Source organism: Larimichthys crocea, chromosome XVIII, assembly GCF_000972845.2.
Source record: "Larimichthys crocea isolate SSNF chromosome XVIII, L_crocea_2.0, whole genome shotgun sequence".
In the NCBI taxonomy this organism is placed as follows: Eukaryota; Metazoa; Chordata; class Actinopteri; family Sciaenidae; genus Larimichthys; species Larimichthys crocea.
The window spans coordinates 8017263-8043661 of NC_040028.1; the positions used below are offsets into that span (position 1 = coordinate 8017263).

The window sequence follows — 26399 nt, forward strand, 5'->3', positions numbered from 1 at the left end:
CTAGTATTTTCAGGCATGAATGTCTGTATTTTGTTATTAGAGAAACATAAATAAACCACAAAACACAAAATAATACCTCCCTATGCATTGCCACAGGTTACACGCCTTTCCACACTATTTATTATCTATTAATCTAATTCAATACAATGTTCTTTATTTCACATGCACATTAGATTGAGACCTCTTTATGTTGTTTAAAAACTGCACATATCAAAGTATCCCACTTATTACAACAAAATTTATATAAAAAAAAAAGTCCATAGGGACTTGGCTTGGGAACCAGAGGGAGTCCGGTTCAAGTCCAGCATTGGAACAAAATATGGTGGTGGACTAGCTGGAGAGGTGCCAGTTCACCTCCTGGGCACCAACCCCCGCACAACTGCTCGCAGGGCGGCGCTCTGGGTGGCTGCCCATCACTCCACCATCTCTCTCTACATTTGCATGTGAACCGTGTGTACATAAACGTTCAAATGTATGCAAAAACTGAGTGGAAAAAAAGAATTTCCCCTCGAGAGATTAATAAAAGTATCTCTTCTTCGTCTAATCGCTGGCTATTTGGTATCATATAATTGCATTTTCATTAGATTAGATTAGATTAGATGAACTTTATTCATCCCACCATGGGAAAATATACTTGTCACAGCAGCAGAGGAAAGTGTAGCATACACTACAGAATTAGAAAAAAGTACGCAAGGCAAAAAAACAAAAACACAATAAACAGAAAGAAATTAAACAAATTAAACAATATCTATAACCGAAAAACAATCAACCTTCAAACAGACAAGTACTGAGGATAAAAGTGGCATGATATTTAAAAAGAGTATTGTAATGTAAATTGACCATAGTGTAAGAAATATTGCAAAGTAAGTGACCATGATACAAATAATAATATTATTGCAAGAGTATTGACCATAATATTATAAATAACAGCAAAAACATTGCAATGAGACATTTCGTAGCAGTATTTATAATTATAATCATTAGTCATTTCCCATTACGTGTTTACATTATTTTGTCTAGCCAGTGTACAGGGCAACAACAACAACAACAACAAAAAAAAAAGCCAGACAGTCGGAACTTTCCATCCGTTCGTTTCTAGCCGGAACCGAAAGCATCCGGTGTTGTGGTGCTCCGTGAAAACAGGTCCTTCCTGCCTGTGCATGCAGTGATCAGCTGTTGAGCTGTGTGTCTGTCAGACTGAGCCGTCAAACTGTCTCTGCCTTCACTCTGCGAGGACACAGAGCTCGACATGACTAAAGAGGGAGTCCAGGGGTAAGAGCCGCGTGAGAGAGCCGCGCGCGTCACGAGCCTCGTCCACCGTTCTGTAAAGATAGCACGCGCTAGCGGCTAGTCCGTTAGCATTACCTGGACATGCCGCAGATTGCATCATCTGACAGTGAAGGCAGCACGCGGGGTCATCCACGTGAACACAGTGTTCAATATGAACAGTGTCAAGCACAATGTGAGCCCATGGTCTAGCTGCGGTTTTATTTAGTCTCCTTAAACTCAGAAACCACGTCCAAAGATCGCCCGGTTTCTGCTAGCATGTGTGATTTATTTATTTATTTATTTACACAGAGTTGTTACAAGTTTGTTTTTAGGCTCTCTGTTCAAGATAACTTGTTTAACATGCCTTTAAACTTCAAGTTTTTCACCTGTTTCTTGGTAGCAGACTCAAATCTGGCATGTGATTTTAAAAAAAATGTCTCAAAGACTAAGTTTGATTTACATATTGCATAGTTCACTTTTATTTTACTATTTTTACTGTTACTGGTTTTATTTTACTGTTATTTATACCTGTGTGTGTGTGTGTGTGTATAGTGTTAAAATAGATATCTTATAAGTGTATAGTATAGTTTTTTTTGGGAGCCAACCTCTGTAGTGTTCAAATGTTTTTACTATCTAACTTTCCAGATAGACAGATAGATAGATAGATAGATAGATAGATAGATAGATAGATAGATAGATAGATAGATAGATATACTTTATTTATCCCAAGCTGGGAAATTATAGTGCAGCAGCAGCATTACACAAAGTGACAAGTGACTACATAAGAATAAAAATATACTATAAAGCAAACTATACATAATAAAATATCAAAAAAGCAATAGTAAATACGATTAAATAAAATATATTGTACAGATGTATATACAGCAAGTTGGCAGTGTTGATATGTACAGTATGGGGAAATGTGAGGTGACTGTAGATTGTAGATTATGACCTAGCTTTTGTTGTACAGTGTGATGGCATGTGGCAGGAAAGATTTCCTGTATCTGTCCCTTCGACAGCGGAGCTGTAGCCGCCTGTGGGAGAAGCTGCTCCGCTGTCTGTCCACTGTGTGGTGGAGAGGGTGCTGCTCATTGTCCACGATGGATAACAGTTTCAGTCTCAGTCCAAGAACAGAGCCAGCGTTCTTGATGATCTTCTCAAGTCTGTTGGTGTCGCTGGCTCTGATGCTGCTGCCCCAACAAACAACAGCAAAGAAGATGGCACTGGCAACAACAGACTGGTAGTGCAATCTTCTTTGCTGTTGTTGTTTGGGAGCTGCTGTAACGAACACAATTTCCCCTGTGGGGGATTAATAAAGTATTTCTGATTCTGATGAAAGTTCATATTTCACAGATGCTGAAGTGAAATTTTAAGCCTCCATCCTCCACTCATTCAGCGTTTTTACTCAACGTTTAATGTCCTGTTTTATTGAACGAGCATCGCAAAGCTCGACCTGTCAGGTCGCGTTCACTCACATTCCTCTGCTGTCAGTGAACGCCTCTGGTTATGTGCCACAGTCTGAGGCTGGAGTCAAAGACGGCACTGAATGTTAACTTTATTGTATAAAGATGGACCCGAAGTGCTCCGAAAGAATAAATCCAGCACAATGCACTAACTCTGCAGTGAACAACACACAGTCACTACTTTAGTTTTGTGTCTGTTTTTTATTTATTTACAGTATTGTGTTGGATTGGACATTTTTTAACATACACTACAACACCACAAGTGGTAGCTTCGACGGTCACCAGTGAGTTGAATCAAACGTTGAAAATAAAACTTCACAAATGTACGATTGCAGGACTGCTTACATTGGATTGAATCTTAATGTATGTAAGAGATTTCATTTGTTCTGGTGTACTTTGAATGACTCATACATAGACTCAACTTTCTTTTTTTTTTATATGTCTAACCGTTCTACTCATTTATTGTCCTTGTTATGAACACACCTGTTTGACATGCGTCATTGGTGACGCCTGTTATTCGGTTAAAGTAGTTTAACTGTGTAAATACAATAATTAGTCTCGTGAGGAATTCAAATTGCAGAGTAAAGAGCGGACGAGCGTGATGTTTGTTTGTGAACTGATTTGACAGCTGATTGTAGTCGTCGTTGTTTGTGGAGCTGCTCCCAGACAGATAGTCAAACTGACCTAACTTGCCCGAGGATAAAAGATCGAGTAAAAAAAATAAACTGCTGGACCAGTTTAACAAATTCAACTGGTTGGCACGGATAAACCAGCTCGAGGACGCCTTCATCAGTCTGTCGTCTCAGTGGATTTTGCCAAAAGGCTACATGGAGAGGCGACACTCGCTTAAAAAACAAATTCAGCTTCAGGTGTCTTGAGCTGGAACAGTGTTAGCTTTTAAATTTGTCAGTAGAGGAAGTGTGAAACATGGTCTGATATCTGTTGTGATTTTGGCTTCTTGTTTTGGCTTTATTGCTATTTTAAAGTTGGCCTTTGGTCCTTGTTATTTCCTGCGACTAAATAAGAGCAGCTGTCATGTTGCTCATGGGCTTCCTCCAGGTCTAGACACCTGGTCATTGTGAAAGCCAAACAGCACTCGTTCATTCACCTGCAAAGCTTAGCACGCTTTTATAACCGTGAATGCGAGTTTGATTTTTTTTTTTTTTTTTTTAGGGAAGTGCAAAGTTCAGAGCGTTTATAAGTCTGCTTTTATTACAGCGTCATCTTTTATAGCGCCTCGTGTCTCTGAGCCACAGACACCGCCGCACTAATGTTTCACTGATGTAGACCGTCATAAATCACTTGCGCTTTTATTTTTCCTCCTAAAAGCGGTATGATTTAATTAACTAAACATTAGAGTTCGTAAATATCGAAGTGCTCTAGTGTTAAACCGTTTTACTGAAGCCTGTTTGTCTTCTCCTTGTGTTGGTTTTAACTCCGTTACAGTCAGGTTCATATCTGCTGCCCTGTATGCTGTGCCCCAATTGTTACGTATAGAGAAGAATGTAGTGTTGTATTTAGTCTACTGTCCTGCTGCTACTCCCAAACAAACTTGACTTTTTAGGCAAATGTCACTCGCTTATCAGCCCGGTCATTGTGTTGTGCTGTGTAGTGGGGAAAAAGCATTTAGCAAATAAAGATGCCGTTGCTTTCAGATAAGACTAAATGTTATCATAATTGGATGATCTGTATTCTTCACAAATTCAAGAATGAATTAGAAAGTGCCACGGAGACTACCGTCTGCTTAAAGCGTCGGTATTTGTCTAGCTAATCTTACTTTCTGACATCTCCCCTTTTAGCGGCCGTCTCCGACCTCCCATCTCTCCATTCACACAGACTGTTTTGTTTAAAACAACAATGGGATTAAAGGTGGCGCAGACTTAAAAGCTGGAGGTGGTGATGGCCCAGAATTAATTTTCCCAGGCGGTCAACAACTTCCTCGTGGGATGCAGGAGAAATAGAAGGTGGAAGTTGACTTAAATGTTTATGTTGTGTGCCTTTTCCTGTTTCAGGGCGACGGAGGAGGAGGAGCAGCAGCAGGCTCAGTCAAAGAAAGGCCTGAAGAAACAGCAGAAGGAAGCAGAGAAAGCTGCAAAGAAGGCTGAGAAACAGGCCAAGCTGGTCAGTGGTGTTTTTGTTTTTTTTCCTGGTTTGTTGTTGCACATCCGTCGCCCCCCCTCCTGTTACAGCTGTTAAGACTGTGACGTGCATTTCTGCTGGGCATTGTGGGTCCAGGAGGGTTGGTTAGCCACGGGTGGGGGTACGAGTATCCATTGTTTAAGTATTCCTGTCATTTTAGCTTTGTTTATGTCCACCCAAACAAAGTGCTATTTTCTTCTACACTAAGTGCACGACATGTCGCATGGGCTACATGTAAAGAGGGACATTGAACACTTTACAGCCACAGTCGCACGCGCTACAATGTTCTTGCACCACAGAAAGTTCTGTGGACAGGTGTGTCGAACACTTGTACTCCGTTTATTAACAACGTTCTCATCCTCTGACCTTTTTATTGGGTCATATTTTACACATGAGGAACAAAAATCTTCACGACTCCATCTTTAACACACTCAACAAAGTCGCCACCAACAATATTTGCTCTGTTTCTTTTTATATCCAACACAGCATGTCCATCAGTGCCAAAGCACTTCTGTAGTTTCACAATACATACAATAAGAAGCCCTTTTTTTTATCCCACAATCGTCTGGTTTTGGATATTTATGAGCTTTTATAAACTTTGGGTATTCGCTAATGAATTTGTTTTCTGTCCAGATAATGATTCCAATAACCAAACTCAAAGTATCTCCTGATATGGAGTACCAAGTTGATACCAGCGGTCCCTTTAGTCTAAATATCAAAACACTTCCTCACTGCTTGAAACACGTTGGGATCATTCCTATATGAGTTAACGTTAGACTGTTACTGTTAAAATGAAGCACTAAACGTTCATAACAGCGACCCATAAGCCTCATATTAATATTATTTATAGTTTTATTTTACTGCACTTGCTTAAATTATGTTGTTCCTTAAAGTTAACACCAGTCCCTGTTTTCTGGGCCACAAAGAATACATTACTTTGTCCTCCAAACAAACAGAACATGACTTTATAGAAAAATCTATCATTGATGTCATTAGCTAACCGCGATACCTCATAAGGTCAGTATGGGGGTTCCATAAATTCTTTTTCAGACAGTCCCTTAAAGCAAAATCTGCATCCATTGTCGGAAAATGTGTCATGTAGCCCAACATCAGCATATCCAAGACCAATTAAACGCTGCGTGTGTCGGTGTGTCATGATACGAGTGGCTTTTATAGATGAAAGCAACAAAGTTCTTTGAGCTGAATTCATCCAGTCAGCATGTTTCATCAAAGAAAGCAGGTGTGTCATTGTTTAATAGGCGGGCTACTGCTGCCCATACGAGTGTGGTGTGTTAAGCAGTGCCGCGGGGAAAGACTGGGAAGCTGAGTCGAATGTTTATTGAGTGAATCTTAGTTGTGCTGTTCGTCCCCGTGCACTTTTCGTGCTGACACTTGTCACTTTAGGGGCTCCGGAGTGGGTCGCTTGCTTCATGGCTATAGCAGGTCTATATTCAGTTGATCATAAGCTGCAATATCATCCATCATGTGACTGGATTATCATATCAAGGATGGGCGATTCCAATTCACTCCGCCGCCATCAGCCATTTCATACACCAATATCAATTTGCATAGAAAATGGAACTGTAACTTTGCCAAGACTCGATCTCATCGCACCCCGGGAGTCATTTGCCTAGAAGTCTGTGCAGAGATAAAGAATCTGTCCACTTACACTGTTTCTATTACAAAGCAATATCTCCCGCTGCCATTACTCATTGTCTATGATGTGTTAGAGCAGTTTGTAGAAGAGCCGTGCATTCCAGGGATCTGAGGCTTCTCTCCAGGACTGAGCTATGATTTATTAATTTTATTCAAATCCGTGATAGCACAAGATGAAAACAGAATTTACATAACTGTTGTAGCAAAACGTTTAAAGTCGCTCCATTTGAAGTTGAATGTTTTTGAACATTTTTTTTTTTTGGAATGTTTGAATTTAATAGATAGCCCTCTTGTTGTTATTTCCTGGCTGTTTGCGATGCCCTTTTACACCCCCCCGTCGCCTCTTTGTGTTTCAGGCTGCCGAACAACAAAGCACAGAGGAAGATGTAAGTATCGCCTACAAATCACAACACTCATCCTCCAGTCCCCTGCTTTTCTGTGAGACTTTGATTCTACCTCCACTTTCACACCTTTGCAACAGTTTGCATGCAAATACCTGCACGCTGTTTTATGTTCTCTGTTTGACAATTTCCTCCTAGGACGGTGATAAGTCTCATTATCTGTTCTGTCTGGCTGTTATCTCAGACGTAGTAGACAGACAGACTGACGCTTATGAAATCCAAATGCTGGAGTTGCCTTAGACAACAATGAAATGCCCAACTGAGTTTACTAAGATGTCATGTTTTTATTCTTTCAGGACTTTGCTAAAGACCGATATGGTGTGGCGGCTATGGTTCAGTCCCAACAAAAACTGGGTTAGTACAAAGTTGTCTCACTCATCAGCCAACCAAACATCCTCATTGCTAAAAACAGAGAAGTAATCAAGAGATAATTAACATTAAAGATTTGCAATGGAACTAATTACAAAGGGATGACATCTTTTTGCTTTGGTGTAACTTTAAGTTTAATGACCATATATATCCATTTCTCTGTTGCGTGCTGTGATATTTGGTGTTCTTTTCATGTTTTGGGTGTATTAAATACACTAAATACATGCCTACTGTTCACAACATGTCTGCAAAAAAATATGCACAGAAGAATTTACCCATCCGTTGTCACAAAGTGTGAAAAAGAAAGTCACAGAGTACAGATAGAGATACAGTACTTGCAGACTTCCTTTGGTTTGAAGCTCATTGTTTTAATATTATTTCCAGGTACCGGTGTTCAGTGAATTTCCTGTCAGTCAGTTACTACTTACAGAAGTGAAAGTTTTTCCTTGTGAAATAAGTATATTACAGTGACAGGTGGCTGAGCTGCACTCATTTCTTCATCTTGAGTTAAAGAAATCATTGATCTACGTATGGGCAGTATTGGGGAAACAAAGGGTTGAACAGCAACAAAAAGTATGAAACACTGAACTAATCGTGTAATAATGCAGTCATAATGCATGTTAAATTAAACAGGAGAAACTCTGCTATAAGCACAGATATGTCATATTTACACATACACCAAACACAACTCCAATCTGTATAGTGTCAAAGTCAACCCACTCACCACATTTCCATTGCTAGTGCTCTGACACTTCATGCTACACAGTAAAACAATGTGTCATATGAAAGCTTAGACTGTGACGATTCCAACAGTCGCTCCATTACAAAACACAGTAAACCAGCAGCCAAAGAATATTTATTTATCATCACACCAATCTTGTAGAGGCTGGCGCTCAAGAGGTTAACATCAACTCTTGAGGTGAAGAAATTAACATGAAAGGAAAAAAAGAAAAATCTGGCACCCTGAAATAGAGATTGTGCAGCAACTCTCAAATTATGTTTTTTTTTCTACGAGATGACATCCTGCTCCAGAACTTCTCAGTTTACCTTAGTCTGGCTGTCAAACGTTGCAGATGACAAGATCGCAAAAATGATAAACCTCACGAAAAATGCTTTTGGTCTCTTCTCTCGTCACGATTGCAGCAGCGATAATTGCAGTAACTAATAGTGTGTGTGTGTGTGTCTGTGTGATAACTCCCGGGTGAACAAGACAGCAGACGGACCTGTCGAGGTCGTCCATCTGTCTGGATGCTCTTTCAGCTCCAGTGGCAACAAACAAAGTGGGGCCTCCCTCACCTGCATGCCAAGCTCAGCCATAGGAACGGGCTAAGGAGGGGGGTGAGGTTTGAGGGTGAGGGCTTTCATGTGGGTTGACGCAGAGTTCTCAGCCAAAAGGGCGGCTCTGTTTTCTCCGGTGTAGCCTCGGTGTCTGCTCCTTGTGCTCGCCGATAATGAGGAGAAAGCATGCCTCTGAGTGACACAGGTGAAACTGGAGTCAATTTGTCATATAGCCCACAGAGAATGGGTGAGTTAGACAGCTTTTCAGCAGGCCTCCTAGTGTGTCTTATTTATTAGGCACGTCTGTAATTTGAGCATTTTATTGTGTGTATGTCTACACACGCACATGCATGCTTATTCACATTTCTTTCTGCCCTTGGGAGTGTGCAGGGGAGGGGAGGGGGCATAAAAGTTCTTTGAAGTAATACATTTTTGTGTGTGTGTGTGTGTGAGCCAGACAGGGCATTGGTGCGGGTCCAAGACCTCACTCCTGAGAAAGCTGACCAGCTGATTTGGCTGCGCGCCCGGGTCCACACCAGCAGAGCCAAAGGTGAGATCACCCCCACGCAACATTGTTCACCTTTTCCAGCTTAGAGCAACTTTTTCTTTTTGTGCGAAACACACAAACAGCCAAGATTAGATGACCTCTGTGCTAATCCTCGCTGTTGTATAGTGAAATGTCTGAATGTTCTGCCCTTGGGCCAGTTCGTCACCTCACTCCCTCCTTTTCAAGACCAAACCAAAGCCAAATACAGGTCGCATCTGATTTGCTTTTAGATTTTCCCATGACCTCGTTGACCTAGGTCAACACCGAAGTTCAGAAACTCAAAAAGAAAAGAGCTGCTTTTAAGGTGAACATACATAATAAACCGTACCCCTGTGTTCACTAACTTTCCCTCCATTTTCTACAATATAGTCCTCTGTGGGGTTGTACAGACAGAGGAGGTTTTTTTCCATTCCTCCCATGTTAAACAGAGTTTGACAACCTGAGGGGGTTTTTGATATCATTGTCAGACACGCCTGTCGCTGCCAACTTGGAAGCTCAGATAACCTCTTCGAGCTACTGGCAGCCGTAAAGTTGCTCTATTTGAATACAATGAACCTACTCAGCATTGGCAGGTTATTACATCTCTGTGCGAAACATCAAGTCTTTTTGCTGCTTTATGATTACAAATCAACTGCCATGATTTTTTTTTTTTTTTTGCCATTTCCTTTTTAAAGATAACTTCCAGAGTCAAGAGCTACTTCCCCTCCACTCATGTCTTCATTCTCTCTCTCTGCTCGCTGTAAGGATGTCCGTGTGAGCAGAATAACATCCTGATTCTCTCCGGGATGAGGTGTTTGTGGGATTTTGACATTGCTATTATCCCCACCGCCCACCCACCCATTCTCACAGATGACAAACATCAAAAGTACCTGGGTGGTCCGACTGTCTACTGCCTTGAGTTTTTGTTGGCTAACTTGTTTACTCTCTCACCTCTTCCAAGGTGTGTGTGTGTGTTTGTTAGGAAGGTAGCAATCACCCTTTCTCCACAGTGCTTATCAAAGAGAAGGCGACATTCACAAATGTTTGACACTTTACCTGTAGATGACAAGAAAGCTCCTTACAGCTGCGTCAAACGTAGACTTTTGACACACCAACGCACGTTGCTTCACAGAGGCCGCCCAAGCTTTTAACGTTACAGGCCTGTTAAACTTGTATGAATGAGATCTTAACAGCCCGGCACTATCTATTGTTGTTGTTTTGTTTTCAGGGAAGCAGTGCTTCTTGGTCCTGCGTCAACAGCAGTTCAACGTGCAGGCACTGGTCGCAGTGGGAGACCGTGCCAGCAAGCAGATGGTCAAGTTTGCCGCAAAGTGAGTACCGAGACTGCTCTTCCTGTCAGAGAGGGCACAAACAATGGTGGGAAAATCCTGGGCCCTAATAGTCCTGCCGATCCATTTTCACACATTCTGAGTGAGGTGGAGGGTGGAGGAATCAATCATTTTTCACTTGACAAAAGCTGGCTGTTAACAGGGTGGGATACAGTAGTGTTTTAATGGAGCAGTTCCTGTCGAGATGGCTGATACAGCAGCTCGGATCAGAGGAAGAAATACTTAAGAAGCCAAGCATCATTAGTCATGTTAGCAGCCAAATTCTTAGCCCACTATTGGTAGTCTATGAATGAACATGACTATTGACGGATATGTACTTTATTAAAAGGGCTAAAGGGGTGGCGGGGCTGAGAATAATGCCACTATAGGCTGACAATACAAAGCATACAATGCATTAATCAGATGTTTGGAAGCATCTGTTTTCTAGTAGTGCCAATGTTTGTTGAATTCTACATTTTTGCAAAAGGGGAAGACCTTAATTGTCGGTGTTACTTAAACGTTACCTCCTTAGATATTGCTGAATTGGGCAAATGGGCAACACCCACAACTGTAACGTGCCAGACCAAAATGGCAGTTTTGACATTGTATAATGAAGAACTTAAGCAATGCAGACATTGCAGCTGTGTTTGAAACAAGCCTCCCATTAAGTAGCAGCTATCATCTGCGATTGGGACTGAAGATAGAAGAAGAAATATAGGGTGTTTAATCCTCCCACAGAATCTTTTTAAACGTTGAAAGAAACCTGTTTGATTGAAAAAGTATTCATTAAATTGTAGATCACTGACAAAGCAGTGTCAAACATCATTGGGATGTACGTCAAGCTCTTTTATTGTTCCAGACTGTGACCTTGTTCCCAGCGCTGAGGCCACTGTGAGACGAGCAGCTTCTCACTTCCCCTGATCATTTAGGACCGAGCAGCAAAGTCTGTATTACAGGATTTGAAAATGATAAATCAGGTAGCATCTATCGCAAACAACAAAATAAATATTTCTGTAATTCTTGTAATACTTTGAGAAAACACAGGCGTACATTCAGGACTTAATGAAAGTCAATAATGGATGATGGAGTTTATGTACACACCTGGCTGAGTTATATGTAAACAAGTGGGAGCTGCTAAATGTTTGAACATCCAAATGTGCATAAATTACCATTTTGCACACATTCGTTACACTCGAGGCCCGAGGATCCTCTCGGCAAGTTGTTGCAGTATGTTGAGCTTTACAGGAAACCAAAGCCAAACACAAGTCAATTATTTTCTAATGAGGACAAGGTCACCCCTTGCTCACACCCGAGTTCTGACCTCCGCTGACCGCTCTGACCCGAACTTTGTTAGAAGTTTCAAAATGCTCTGACCGCGCCGTGGTTCCTCATAAGTCACTCCGCTGACCTGCTCCCAGCTGTCATTGAGATTCAGCTGTGGTTTCTGTTCTCCCGCAGAGTTTTGCAGCAAAGCACCAGTGATCTCAAACTGCATGATGTCTGAAATTGTTTAAAAGTTTGCTATCTGTCACAGGATATTGTGTTTCAGATATCACTTTTTAGATTTCAGTAGCTTTTCTTTTCCTTCTAAATGTCAGATGGTTTTGCAATTGTGTGGTTGGCTGATTGTTGTGCAATACGTTGCCACCTTTCAGCAGAGCAAGCAAAAGTGAGGACACGGTTGCTAAGACAACGTAGTCCAACATGAAAAATAGCGGTCTTACGATTGAACACGGTGGTTTCAGACCACATGTTGCTAGGATCAAAATGTTTTGTGTAATCTTTAAAGAACAGGTGGCACTATCAGTTCCTGTGGTTTTCTGCCCCACATCTGGTTTCATACACTTTGGTGTGATGACTGACATGATGAGTAAGACCCCGGATTACAAGTAAATCCTCTCATAACCATGCTGAGGGTAGCAATGACATTGCGGGGGAAATCTCCTTTCACATATTGAATGGTCCAAGTCATCCTTCGCTCACTCACACAATTTAATTAAGTGATCTTAAGGCTCTGCAACTTTTACTTGACTCGTGCACCTGCTGAGCAGAAAACAGGAGGGAACGTGTCGATTATTGTGTAATATGCACTTTTTAGGTTAAATTTAATCCCCCATTGCCTGCTTCAGTCAGCATCTTAAAAAAAACAAACTTATTTGCATGACACATTTGTGAAATAATCATAGCTGTGTGTAGTTTAAACAGTGAGTGTAGTAGGTGACGGGGGAAACCATAATTTTGCCTTCAGGACAATGGTTGAGTGAGACCTCACGTTCTGAGGGTGATGTTTGGTACTGGCATTTTTTGTAAGTGGCGGCGTTAATGAAAACATCCTCAATGTGTCAGATCCTTTACGTTGTCAGCTCTACTTGCCCCTTACATTATTTAGCGATGAATTATGAGCTGTCGATGTGTGTCTTTCATGTCAAAATTCTTCAAACGTGTTCATATTTGACTTACATAATCTCTGTAACAGTTTTATACTGTTGTTACTGACCTAACAACAGGTTTAGTACAGTAATCTTAATAGTATAGTAACAAAAGTTAGTCTGGTTTCCTCAGCTGACCTATAAATAACAAGAGCAAACTTTGCTTCTGCACTGAATCCATGTCCCACGAACAGCCTCTCTCTTTCTCTTTCTTTCTTTCTAAGTAGTATTTTTCATCTCCATGTATTATTGTCAACTCTGAGCCTTGAGTTAATCACTCTGTTTCCTTCAGTGTGTGCTGTCTGTATTGTCGCCAGCCTCTGGGCCCAGCAGCGGAAATTATTAATGTGGGGGATTTATTTATCTAACTGATCTCCTACTAGAAGAGAAGGACTACAGAGGCAGCTGTCGCAGAGCTGAAGGGACGGCAGTACCCCAGTGTTCGGTCCCTCATTACTGCTTTTTTAATGAGAAGAAGTGAAGGATTACAGCAGGTTTCCCATCTGGCCGTGCTCTGCGTGACAGTCGGCGTTGTTCTTCTGATGATGTTTTGGGTTTCAGTGGGGAACCTGTGTGTAGAAAGATGGTGCATTGTTTTTGAAAGCCCATCGCAAGAAAATTAAAAAAGGATTCCCCTCACATGCTTTAGTTTACTTTCACTTGAGGGCATTATAGGGGAATTCTTGCCCCCGCTCTCAATATCACTGCTTTTGTTGTAGAAGTGGGTACTTCCCACGAGCTCACGAAAAGATGTAAGCTGCAAGCATTTCTTTTCAAAACTCTTCAACAGTCAAACATCCTCTAAGTCACCTGCTTCTAGTTATTTACTTTATTAATTTACTTCTCCTTTGTGATTATTACAAAATTATTAAAGGAAGTTAAATACCACACACCCTTTTTGGCAGACGGTTGGGTAAGAGGGGTCTTGAAATTAGCGTGACTCCATCAGAAAGCAAACGGTACAATGGGCTTCTTTGAAAGATGATGTGGTGACGGGAATCAGTTAGGGCTTCAAGTGAGTAAAACTGTGGTGTAATAACATTTTTTTTGTCCCATTCCACAACAGACGGCCAAATATGTCTAAAGTAAAATGCGTGGAACCATTTTCTACCCTGCTACAATGTGTCGATTTGAGCCTAACGAAAGTAGACGTATGTTTGTTGAGCAGGGATAAAGGGGGGCTAGCGGCTGTGTTGTGAAAGCCACAAGCACTTGTGGTATCAGTTCTTGTCCCCCTAGTGAACTTACTCATAGCTATACTTGTATTTTTAGGATGTGTTGTAATTTAAAAGCCACGACTCAAAATCTCTCACCCGTGTCGCACACTACTCCTACTCCGCACCGTGAAAAATAACAACGCTCGTCTGCAGGCATCAGCCACAGTTTGATGGAAATGTTGTTCACCCACACAGATGAGTTTGTTTTCCAAGTGCAATGTCTTTACACTCCACCCTCCTGACTCTCTCCACCAGCATCACCAAAGAAAGCATCGTAGACGTGGAGGCAATGGTGAGGAAAGTGGAGCAGAAGATCGAGAGCTGTTCCCAGCAGGACGTGGAGCTCCACATCGAGCGGGTGGGCATACAGTAGTCCTGAACACGCAGGAGTGTAACCACACTGTCTGTACACTGTCAACAACAACAACACACACAGAATGTATGACTGTATGGACCGAATTGTATCCAACACCTCTAGTTGACTGTTAGCAGCACGAAAACCCACGTGTTTCAATACACAGTCAGTTACTTGCAAAAAGATGAGGTTTTAACACATAGGGCTGTTGCTGTCTTTCACATTTTATTTTCAAAGTTTTTAAATGTCTCTGCGGGTCTTCAGGTACTTTCCATCATCTGAACCTGTAAAGGAAACGTTGGTGGTTTGTCACCCTTTGAATTTTTAATGCTCTTTGCTTCTTTCCCCACTCAGATCTTTGTCATCAGCCAGTCGGAGGCTCGTCTCCCCCTGCAGCTGGAGGATGCTGTCAGGCCTGATGGAGAAGGGGAAGAGGTGAGGATGAATGTAGGACGGTGTACTTCATCCAAGATCCTAACGACTGACACTCAAATGCTATTTTCTCCTCCTAATGAGAAGTATTGGCTGACACCCAAAGGCTGATCATATTCATATTTGATGCACTGCAGTTCACTGTGGGATATTTTAGCAGAATAAGATTGGTGATTAAGGGCCTCTAATGATCCACTATGTGTTGTTTCAGCCACCAACAAATTAGGCAACAAGCGCGGTACATTCCTAAGGTGAAACTTGCGCCTGTCTGCTGAAAAGAATTGGCAAGCCTGCCACTTAAGGAGCTCAGTCTCCAGCTGTAGACTGCTTTAATTTGAAGCAGTTGTGACGTGCAGCTATACAATGTGAACAACAAACAATGAAGCCTTAATTTGTCCATATACTTTAAGAGCAAGAACCGTGGCAGGCCCATGTCTAAACTAACTTTGTCCTTCATCCTTCCTAAGACATTGTCAATAAGACAAATAGAGATTCGTGTTTTTTTGGCAGACTCAAGGATTGAGGAATTAAACCAGGTTGAATTAAAAACAAGATCCAGAGCAGAATGACTTGCACTGATTAACATCACACTCACACATCGAGTAACATCACCTCGTTTGACTCCGCCATCTCCATGCAAACTGTGATTTCATCGTGCAGTGTTTATAAGAGCCGGCAGCTTGGGCTTAGGGAGTCTTCTGAATTACAATTAAGGAGATTTGTGCATCTATGCCGAATCATTTGAGAGAATGGTGATTAATTTAAGAAGTCCTTATTTTTCCACATACAGTTTAAGTGGTTATTACTGGTGATTATACTGAGGCTTCTGTTTTTGAGTGTGAATCGCAGCAACATAGTTACATCATTGGCTATTCGGTCGAAGAAAGATTACTGTTTAGTTTTTTCTTCAAAATTCAGCTTTGCAAATGTGGTACCGGCATGTAATATCAAAAATTGTTATACTATTAAATAACTATAGATCTGTGTAAATGGCTACTGCAGCTTTTTGTCAAACAAGTTGACAATCCTAACACATAACAGCATGGTTGGCTGTTTTTGTAGTGTTTCTGCAGCACTTGAGTGCCACTTTATGAAGTTTAAATGCAGCAGACATTGCAATAAGCTGTCCTTTTCTTTGGGAAATTAAAACGTTACTAAAATGGGCAAAAAAATCTCATTCCTTTTAGACTGACATGCCTTTGTGTCAAATGCTGTATTCTGTAACACAGAGGGGGAAAAAGGCCAATCGCAGATTTATTGAGCTGCATTTCGGGCAAATACATATTTAATTTCCAAAGATTCTTCCTTTGCTCAGAAATGTTAAACCTTTCGTTTAACAGATTGAAGCCGTTGCATCAACATAAGGAGTAATTAATGCCTTTTTAATGAATTTCTGCACATCAGCAACTGTGGATCCACCGTATCCAATATCAGATGTCATATTAACATGTTATTTCACAAATGTATCATTAGTAAATTAATATACGTGCCCTGCTTTACCAGAAACAACTTAGAGTCTGTCTGTGTTTATCCAGTAAGCTAATCTCTGCAGCTGCAGCAGCATCCCAGGTGTTTTCATTTGGGATTTAACATGTCAGTCACATACTTACAGCAGCACCTGCTCTCCCGAGAGACACGGGCCTTAACAGCCCTGTCTGTCTGACTGTCTACCCATCCTGTCTAACCTTTTGTCCCTCTGCGTGGGGCTGTTTGGAGCAGGATGTGGCTATGGAGGCTATTAGCTCAAACCCCAGTGCGTCCTCTGAGGAAGCCTGACATCCATGACCCTGGAAGCAGTGGTTCCTCCTGTGATGAAACATTTATTCTTTTATTTGTCTTTTTTTTTTTTTATTATTATTCTTTTCTCACTTTTATTGCCCTGTTACCTCACATTGCAGATGTCTTTTGTTGCGGTTGATCCTGTAATCGTTGTTGCAAGAAACAAAGCATATTGTGCTATTAACCTGCTGGTGTTTTTAGTTTCACCAATTATGTTTTTCTCCAGGCTGAGAATAAGAATTATTATTAGTTATTTATATAGAAATGCAATCATTAATGTCCTTATCTAGTTAACTTTTTATACAACTCATATTACATGTTTCCTTGTATTGTCGTGCATGTGATGTTCGAAAAGCCTCTTAAAAAAGCGTTTTAAACATCACTGGATGCAAACACTCATGAAAACAGGACTGGTTAGATCATTGAATATTTTAGTCTGGGGATTTTGGGTGATGTGATTGTGTTTTGTTTGCCCCTCAGGAAGGCAGAGCCACAGTCAACCAGGACACCAAGCTGGACAACAGGGTGATTGATCTCAGGGTAAGCTGCTACCAGAGTTGTTGTGAAGAAACAAGTGGGGGGAAAAAAAAAAAACTGTATACGTGACAAAGGTGTTTATCTTCTTTATAAAAAAAATCTCATGCATTTGATTAACCTTTTTACACGTACAAATTCTGTCAACGATAAAGTTGATCTAATTTCTTACATTTTATCTTGAATTAAAGGACACAAACAATCGATGGAGAAATGTAGAGAAAATCATTTGTTATTATCAATTATTATTTATGTAATTATTATAAAAGGGAAAGCAGACAGCCTTTTAAACCAGCGTGAGACATTTGAAATGTAGCGCAAATCACTGTCTGTGCCTTTTGCAGTCTGGAAAATGCGCTAAAACCTATGCAAGCAGCAATAGAGGGCAAGCCACAAAGTGCCTCATTGTTTTGATCTGTGCCTCCCACGTGTATGATGCACCAGGCAGGAAGGCACCAACACCACAGCACAGGGCCACGTAGCTCATGAGCTTCACAACACCACCTGTTTCTGTAACACTGTGCACTTTGAGCACAAGGACCGGGGTCTGTCATCAGCTTTGCTCTTTAGAGCCCAGTGAAGCTATAAAGCGGTTCCCACACTGGCAGACAGATGCGCCAAAAGGGAACCATAAACCACCTCCAATAATAATGTAGTTCCTATGGAACTCCCCTTGTAACTTGATCGTCCTCTAACATAAGGTGCTTCGCACAAAAACACAGTGGAGGAGTTTACCTGTATTCAGTCGGTGTCGAATGGAGTTGAAACAAATCCCCCAAAACAAAAGTGCTGCCATTATCCTGGCTTTATAGACGTGTCAGAAACTGTACATGAGCATCGGTCCGACTCAAGTGTACCGTATGTTCATTTTAGCCAATAAAGATCACTTTTATTCAATAATCTGCCTATTATGTTCTCTAGGAGTGAGTCTAGGAGTGAGCTCTTTGATTCTGTGCTTTGAAACCAGCCTGTGGTTGATCATCACCACAGGCAGTAGTGCCGCCAAGAGGTATATGAAGAACAGGTCTATATCATGAGGCAACCCCCTCCCCCCCTGTAAGGACATCATCAGAGGAAGTGCCAGTTTGAGAATACACTAAGCACCACCTACCCGCACCCACCTTTCTACCTACTTATAGAGACGTGCTGTAAACAGGAGGTGCTTTCTAACATTTGAATGTGGTTTTGACTGGTTTTAGGGTTGTTTTTTTTCCCAGTTTTAACACCAGGCACGGCCCAATGTGAGCGTGCGACCAACAAACAAACAAGTCATAGGGAATCTGTGGTTAATTTGGTTCACTGCTTTTTAAAGATGTTTCTTGGTTCAAAGTTCTGTGAAGCAACCCCCCCCCCCTTTTTCCTCCACTTCCACTTGTATTCATTTTGGAGCTGATGGGAAAAGTTTCAGCCAGACAGCCCTGCAGCATTGTCTGCAGATTAATGAGCTTGCCAGTATTTAGACATTATCATCTCTCCATCCTGCCAACTGTTAGTCAGACAAGACCTACTCAGGACTGGACAGGCTATAGAGACGGGAAAAAAAAGGGAGAAATTAAACCTTTTTAATTAAATGTAGACCTATGTGCCGTGTATTGAAAGGAACAGGGTCTGTCTTCATAAAGGTGTATAATAAATGGAGTTGAAATCCAGTAAAGCTCAATTGTAGAAATATTGTGGTCATTTGAGATGAGTCAGACGCCATAGCATGTCAAAGCTGAAGAGGACACTCCCTAAAATATACTAACTGTTGCAGTTTTGGGGGGTTTTGGGGGCATTTTATGGTAATCTCCTGATTTAGTTTGAGCAGTTTTTCACCCCGCCTTGGTTTCAGCATTTACATTTATAATGATAGGTTTGAATGCAACGTCTTGCCTTTGCCAGCAGCTTCATGTTTCACCCTTCGTGTTGAGAGGAGTTACAAGAGCAGAAGTTGGCACTCTTGTTTTCACATCTGTTACGATTGTGTAATAATCCAAAGTCATGCTAAGTGTGATAATGTCTCTTTTGCACGTGGCTGAGCCTTTGCCTGTGTCTCTGCCCTCTCAAAGACGACCACCAGCCAGGCCATCTTTCGCCTGCAGTCGGGGGTGTGCCAGCTCTTCAGGGACACTTTGACCAATAAGGGCTTTGTGGAGATCCAGACCCCTAAAATCATATCAGGTACAAACACTCTCTCTGTCACACTGATCCTGCCCCAAGGGAGAAGTAACACTAACATGTATTGAATCATTTTTGATGAAACATTTCAGTAGAGGCACATTTGTTTCCATGTCACCACCCACAGGTGTCTTGTGAGTCATCCTGTGGCAGTTTGTACGGTTGACTTCCTGTATGCGCTGTCCATCTTTGCTGCACTTGAAATCAAAAACTGAAGTTCAGTTGAAGCTCACAAAAAAGAGTTTCAATGAGTAACAGACTTTCTGAAACCCAACCACGGTCACGCACGTCTATGTTTGAGCAAACAGTTGTCAAGGTGTCATGTCTAAAACTGTCTATCAGGATTTTAATCTAGCCCATTGAGAATTTTGGACACATCAAACTAACTTTCGCATCAGCTCTTCCACTCACACTCACATTTCCACGCCGTGGCCTCCTAATTTGACAGTGGAGGCCTTTCTTAAGCTCGCTCCCAGAAGACTTTATCCCACTTTACTTAAAGAAGGGAAGGCTGAAAATCCTCCCACTTGCTTTCACATTCAAAGTTATTTTGAGCGTGTTTCTCGTATTCTTGTGCTCTTTTTCTCAGTGTCAGCTGTGAGAAGTAATTTGATATTCTTCGTGTATACAAATTACATTGTAAAAAGTCTTTCAACTCTTCAGCTGAAATATATTCATCGCTTAAAGCCTTGAGAAAATACTTAGTAAGGTGCATATAATGAAAGCTGCATATAAGTGACCCAGCCCTGATCTTAAACAAAGTACATAGTGTTGTACTTTCTCACAAATACCCAGTCCTCAGCGTCCCACGTGTTTCTCTCAGATTTGAATTGTGGCGAAACCTTTGACACCCGTACTTCCTCTTTCCTTCAGGAGCCAATGATATCCACATAGCCTGACGCAAACTAAATTCAAAACTGCCGCTTTTTTTTTTTATTTTGGCGGCACCACTAAACCAACAGTCTGTACTCTGCAAAACCGCATCTTCCTGCACACACCCATAACACGTACACTCAACAGTTTGTGCTGTTTGAACCCCCACCCTACTTTTGGTGGCGTGACAAAATCGAATAATTCCCTCTGACGTCAAATAGAGAACTGTACATCTGCTGTGTTAATATGGCTTATCTCTTTCGAGGCCTGTTTTGTTTTGATAAACATGACAACGTGGCAACTGTGTGTGCGGTGTTTTTCTATGAGACAAATGGGATATAAAATAAAAAATCAATTACTTTTATTGATTTTGGTCAGCGTTCTCAGTCTGTGGCAGAGTTTCAGTTGGCCTGAAGCCGTCATAGAGATGTTCTTATTGTCAAAGAAGAGAACGGCTTGATATTTAAAGTTCAGACTCCGACTGAACAGGTTAATTATGAGTAAGTGAAGTGAGAAACCTCAATTTCCTGATAGGTGGTCACTGTGTTTATTTTATGCTGTGGGCCGGTAGAAAAAACTTAATTTCACATCTAACAGTTGTCTTTGTCCACTTCTAGCTGCCAGTGAAGGTGGAGCAAACGTCTTCACGGTGTCTTACTTTAAAACCAGCGCCTACCTGGCCCAATCTCCCCAGCTCTACAAGCAAATGTGCATCTGTGCTGACTTTGACAAGGTCTTCTGTGTGGGTCCAGGTAAGAATGCCTCCCATCCCATCTGTCCCCCTCACACATTTGTTTTATTCACATATGGGGAAACGAGCGAAACGAGCGGCTAGAGTGTCGTGGACATTGTAGACACTATTAACTGCGATGACAGTTTTAAAACGGCTCCAAATGTATTCAGATTTAACTTTTAAAAGACCTCCCTCTGTTGCTTTCACTGTGGTCAGAGCTGCTGCAGAGTTTAGTGTGTTAGTGACACAATGGGACTTGTAAAGGACTTTATGGTGTTGTACTGAGTTTAAGAGAATCTGCAGCTCTTGTAAGTAAACACCGCCACCATCTGATTGAATACGTGGCAGCGTGTAACAAAACAACATGCAGAAAAACAAAACTCCCTTTTTTAATTTGCTACTTGCATCTGATTTTATGGTTATATATGATTTTTCACCGAGATAAAGCAACACATTTGGGAGAAGCACGCACATTTAGTATTCTACTGACCGGACTACGGTCTTTGTTTGCTTCTCTGTAGTTCCTCCAGAGAAATCAAAGGGCTTAAGGTCATCACTGCTTTTAAAGCAACAATTTACTGGCCGCTGTTGCCTTAGTTACACTCATGCCAGTTCAGCAAGTAAAGAGAATCAACTCTCCTCGAAATCCCAGTGGTCAGAAGTACCGTGTATGTGGTGCGTCCACAGCTATGGCCACCATCTGAAATCTGCTAAAGACGTCCGCCAGGGAACAAACGGATGTAAACACACAGCTGCTGTTAAACACAGAGAAGCGGGTGTCGTGTTAGTTATGTTAGTCTTCGCATAAAATTGCAAATTCTAGACAAAAACCTGTGTGAATACAAAAGAGGAAACATGTCTATACAGATTCATGAAGCCATACATATGCACGCTTGTGTTTTCTACGTCTCAGTCATTGTGAAATTGTGTGCGTGTGCACGTGCCTGATCTCCCTTCAGCCGAATGTGGATGTGTTCACACCTTTAATCAACTCTTTGCATGCATGTGTAAAGACTGCTCCACCTGTCTGAAGACACTGTGTCTGTCGATCAGGCATTCTTATGTGCAACCATAATGCACGGCTCTGGATAATTATACGTATCACTCATAACGTCGATGAATCCATCATACAAAACGTGGTCGCTAGTGATATCAGTAATGTTTGTAGCACTTGTATAACACACAGTTACTTCACAAGGATACAAGGATACAATGAAACTAAAAGATAAAGTGAAAGTACTTACTATAGATTTAGCATTGTAACAGCTTCATTAGTTTTTTGCCTTTCTCACTTTAAGCCTTTCCTGGTGACAAAGTAGTTTTCATTGAAGCAGAGAGTTGCATATAAACACATTGTCCTTTCATAAAGATTTCATCGAGTTGTGCAGTGGTTCAAATGACACTGAATAAAAAGGCCATTTCACTGAAACTCTATTTATGTTTGCTTTGTTTAAACATTGATGGTTCAATCTGCATTATTTCAGTTTTCAGGGCTGAGGACTCAAACACCCATCGTCACTTGACCGAGTTCGTAGGTCTGGATATTGAGATGGCCTTCAACTACCATTACCACGAAGTCATCGATTCCATCACTGACACCATGGTGCAGATCTTCAAGGGACTCAGAGACAAGTAAGATTATGATTCAGTGAAACTTGAACTGTGAGCTTCTGACTTTGACAATTGTTGGTGATGTTTGTTATGCTTAAATTTTTCTGAGGTTCAGGTGGCACCAAAAAGTGTACCCAAATTACATGTCACAGAGGCTCAAGTTTTTTTTGTACCACTCAACAAAAGAAGTGAATTTTGACAATATCAATTCCTGATGTGGAAATTCAGTGGAGGGCAAAACTATTTCAAATGTCGAATCCGCATTATTTAGTGTTGTCAGCTACTGCTGTTGGCTCTTAAAAAAAAAGTGATTTCCAGTGTTATGATGTGCCTCCAGTGCCTCCTAGTGGTAAGAATCAGCACTGCATGTGTAGAGAGCCGTTAAAGCCAAATGAATGGACTGCAAAGTGCTTTTTTTCCCCCATGCGTGGAACTCTCAGCCTCTGTACCTTCATTTTTTTCTAGGTATTGTGGCAGAATTGCTGAACAACAGCATTGACTAGAAATGACAGCAAGTAAAAGAGCCTGTGTGAGTGCCAGTTCATCCTCATAGCTCAATTTTCTGAGCTCAAGCAGTACAAGGATGAAGCCTACCCCCTTGTGGTTCACTGGAAAAATTTGGAAAAGCCCCAATTTTATCATTGATTTATATAGAAATTCTGCACAAGGTGCTTACATGCTTCACATGAGATTAACTAAATATCTGTGAGAGGCATTGTTCCAGAAAGAGGTCATATTAGGTTACACGTCAAACCTAGTAGCAGGTCACAGCCCCTATTATACTGTAAATGTCAGTCACTGTTGGTTAGTTTCAACTTGTGACCGTTGTTCCTCTTTCCTAGAGCAGTTGACTGGCTTTTGTTCTCATGACTTTCCAGTCTGTTCTCTCTTGACGTAAATCATTTTGCATGTGCGTTCGCACTTCAGGCAACAGTGACTCTGTTTGTTGTTTAATGTCACTTTTAGGATACTTATTTTTAGACGTTAAATGACGCTCTTTGCTCTGGCATTCAGCCCAGTATCACTCTCTTTTGTAGTAGTGGATTGTTAAAGTATATTTCACTTCATCCACTAGATCTGCTCCGTAAAAAGAGTATGTATGGTGGCCAGAAGGAATTGAAATTCAAATACTAACAAAACCATGCAAAGCAAAGGTATGATTGTCTGGCTTTTGGCTTTGTGTGGGTAGGAATTCTGAACCCTGGTTAGTAGGCTTTAACGTGTGTGTACATGTGTGTCTGCCTGCATCAGCTTCCAGACAGAGATCCAGACGGTGAACAAGCAGTTTCCCAGTGAGCCTTTCAAATTCCTGGAGCCCACTCTGAGGCTGGAGTACACAGAGGCCTTGGCCATGCTGCGCGAAGCTGGGGTGGAGATGGGTGACGAGGACGACCTCAGGTCAGAATCCACCCACGCAGTTTGTCCCTCATTTGATCAGATGATTTTGTTGTTTCGATAAAAGGTGACTCACATGAGTTTAAACAGAGGAAGTGAAACAGCACACCAATAACAGCAAGTCATTCTTGTGATTGTTTTTTTAATTTAACTATTTATAGTTTAGAAAAGTATGAAAGCTCTTTTTTGTCATGCTGTTGGCATAAACCCATCTAAAAAAAGATAATTTGATACTCTCACAATATTCACTTGCAAGCCAGTTACAAGTCAACAATTAGACAAAATAACTAAGTTTTAAAGTCAATGCCGTTTTTGTTTTTCCTGTAGTACGCCCAATGAAAAGCTACTTGGCCGTCTTGTCAAGGAAAAGGTATGTTCATCTGTGTTTCAGATTATTTAAATGTGTGGACAGACTGCAGCATTAAAATCAGCTCCTACCAGCTGTCAGCCTTCATCCGAGTTATAACACCTGACCCTGCACCTTACAACCATAACAGAACGTGTTTATTTCAAGGAGTTCATTATGCACCCCTTTTATTACATTATGTAATGAAAACACTAATCCACAGTTGTCTGGTGCATCCAGAAACAACTATTGAATGCTTATTCTGTTTGTTTTTTTTCTCCTCAGTATGACACTGACTTCTATGTGCTGGATAAGTACCCACTGGCTGTTAGACCCTTCTACACGATGCCTGATCCAAACAACCCCGTAAGTCTCACACTTACTCATACAGTAAACACAGTTAATGCCTACGTAGCAAGACATTTGCTGTAGTAAATGTTATTTTTTGTGGTTGCACAGTGGTTAAACTTGCAATCAAGCAAGAGACCGCCATCCTTTAGATACACCAAACACTTTTCACTGGCTGATAAACAGCATAGTGGATTTTGTTGCCAATGTAAAGCTCCCTTTGGTGTGGTCATGAAGAATTTCACTGAAATATTAAAAACATTTTTATAGCTTCACCTGTTACAGAGTCTCATTGGAAAAAATGCTTTATTTTTTTTATACTCAAAAATCTTTTTAATATTGTCATCTGGCATGCTCACTCATTATTCATAGCGAGATGAGTCCATTGTTGATGTCTTACACTGGAAATTAGCAAGTCATCATGATCAGAACATAAACTCAAAGTTAATATGATCTAATGAAACAAAGAAAGTGACGATATACATGAACCACTGTGGATATGAAGCAATTTTGTGAACTTTATCTTTCACAGTTGCATTTCTAACAATTTTCAAATGAAAGTTTTGGTTTAGGTACTTTAAAAAAAAGCTGTACTCTATCAGAAAAGTCACTCCACAAAACTTCTCTTGGTTTCATCCAGAAATACTCCAACTCATATGACATGTTCATGAGGGGAGAGGAGATCCTGTCTGGAGCTCAGAGAGTCCACGACGCTCAGCTGCTGACCGAAAGGGCCATCCATCACCAGATTGGTAAAAACTGAGTTTATTGTGTTCTATCTCCCTCTATTGGTGTTTAGTTTGAATTACACCACCAGAACATTTAATCAGTGGATGGTTTGTAAATGTCAGTGAAAGCAAATATAAAGTTTAAAGCCAGTTTTCAGTTTTTCACAACTTCTTTTTTTGTGTTATCCCACAGATCTGGAGAAGATTAAGGCATACATTGACTCCTTCCGATATGGAGCTCCCCCACATGGCGGTGGAGGCATTGGTAAAAAATATTATTTTATTTTGATTTTTTTAGTAGCATTACTGTACTTTCTGTGAATAAGCCTCAGGTGTCTCATGTGTTTTTAATGGCGAAAATAAAGATTTGTTGACTGACTTAAAAATGTCCTCTGCAGGCCTGGAGAGAGTCTGCATGCTGTACCTGGGTCTCCACAACGTGCGTCAGACTTCCATGTTCCCACGTGACCCTAAGCGCCTGACACCTTGAACCCTTCAACCTCACGGACAAACCCAGTCATCACTGGATTAACACACTGGTTTTGGTGATGGGGAAACAATACTAATACCACAATGCAGGAAAAGGGAGAAGGTATAGGAGCTAGTGCCACCCTGTGACTCTAACGTGCCACTATGATTAAACATTAAGACAACAGAGCGAAGCAGCTGCTACAGTACGTACTTTATTGACTGGTGTACATAGTTGTCTTGCAACAACAAATAATGGGTGCATAAAAGAGAAAGAGGAGTTGGCCGGTGGTTTATGGAAGTTGCTGTAAAACTGCACACAATTAATCTTTTAAATAATGAGTCAGTGTTTGTCTAAGTTCTTTTCTATGGAGATGTTATAAAACTACCTTAATACAGGTCAGAGTCCCTCCTGATACCAGCACAGACTAAGAACTAATGATTGTGGTCTCTAACTGTAACTCCAGGTGTTTTGTATGTTATTAGAGGACTAAAGACAAACAATAAAAAAACTTCTAAAACCATCAATTGGTCTATGTTTTGGAATGATTTCTTTTGTGAGTAC

The 26399-nt window shown here is 41.1% G+C and overlaps 1 protein-coding gene across 1 annotated transcript; it reads left to right on the plus strand.

Annotated features, from left to right (window-relative positions):
• The first annotated feature begins 1110 nt into the window (after positions 1-1110).
• dars1 (aspartyl-tRNA synthetase 1) lies at positions 1111-26358 on the plus strand. Its single transcript, XM_019268939.2, has 18 exons — positions 1111-1272; positions 4745-4853; positions 6884-6913; positions 7225-7282; positions 9033-9125; positions 10330-10432; positions 14331-14433; positions 14785-14865; positions 17122-17181; positions 19224-19335; positions 20823-20957; positions 22423-22570; positions 23801-23947; positions 24272-24314; positions 24576-24656; positions 25279-25390; positions 25560-25631; positions 25765-26358. The coding sequence occupies exons 1-18, from the start codon at positions 1250-1252 to the stop codon at positions 25854-25856; spliced, it is 1602 nt and encodes a 533-aa protein (XP_019124484.1). The 5' UTR covers positions 1111-1249; the 3' UTR covers positions 25857-26358.
• Positions 26359-26399: the final 41 nt, after the last annotated feature.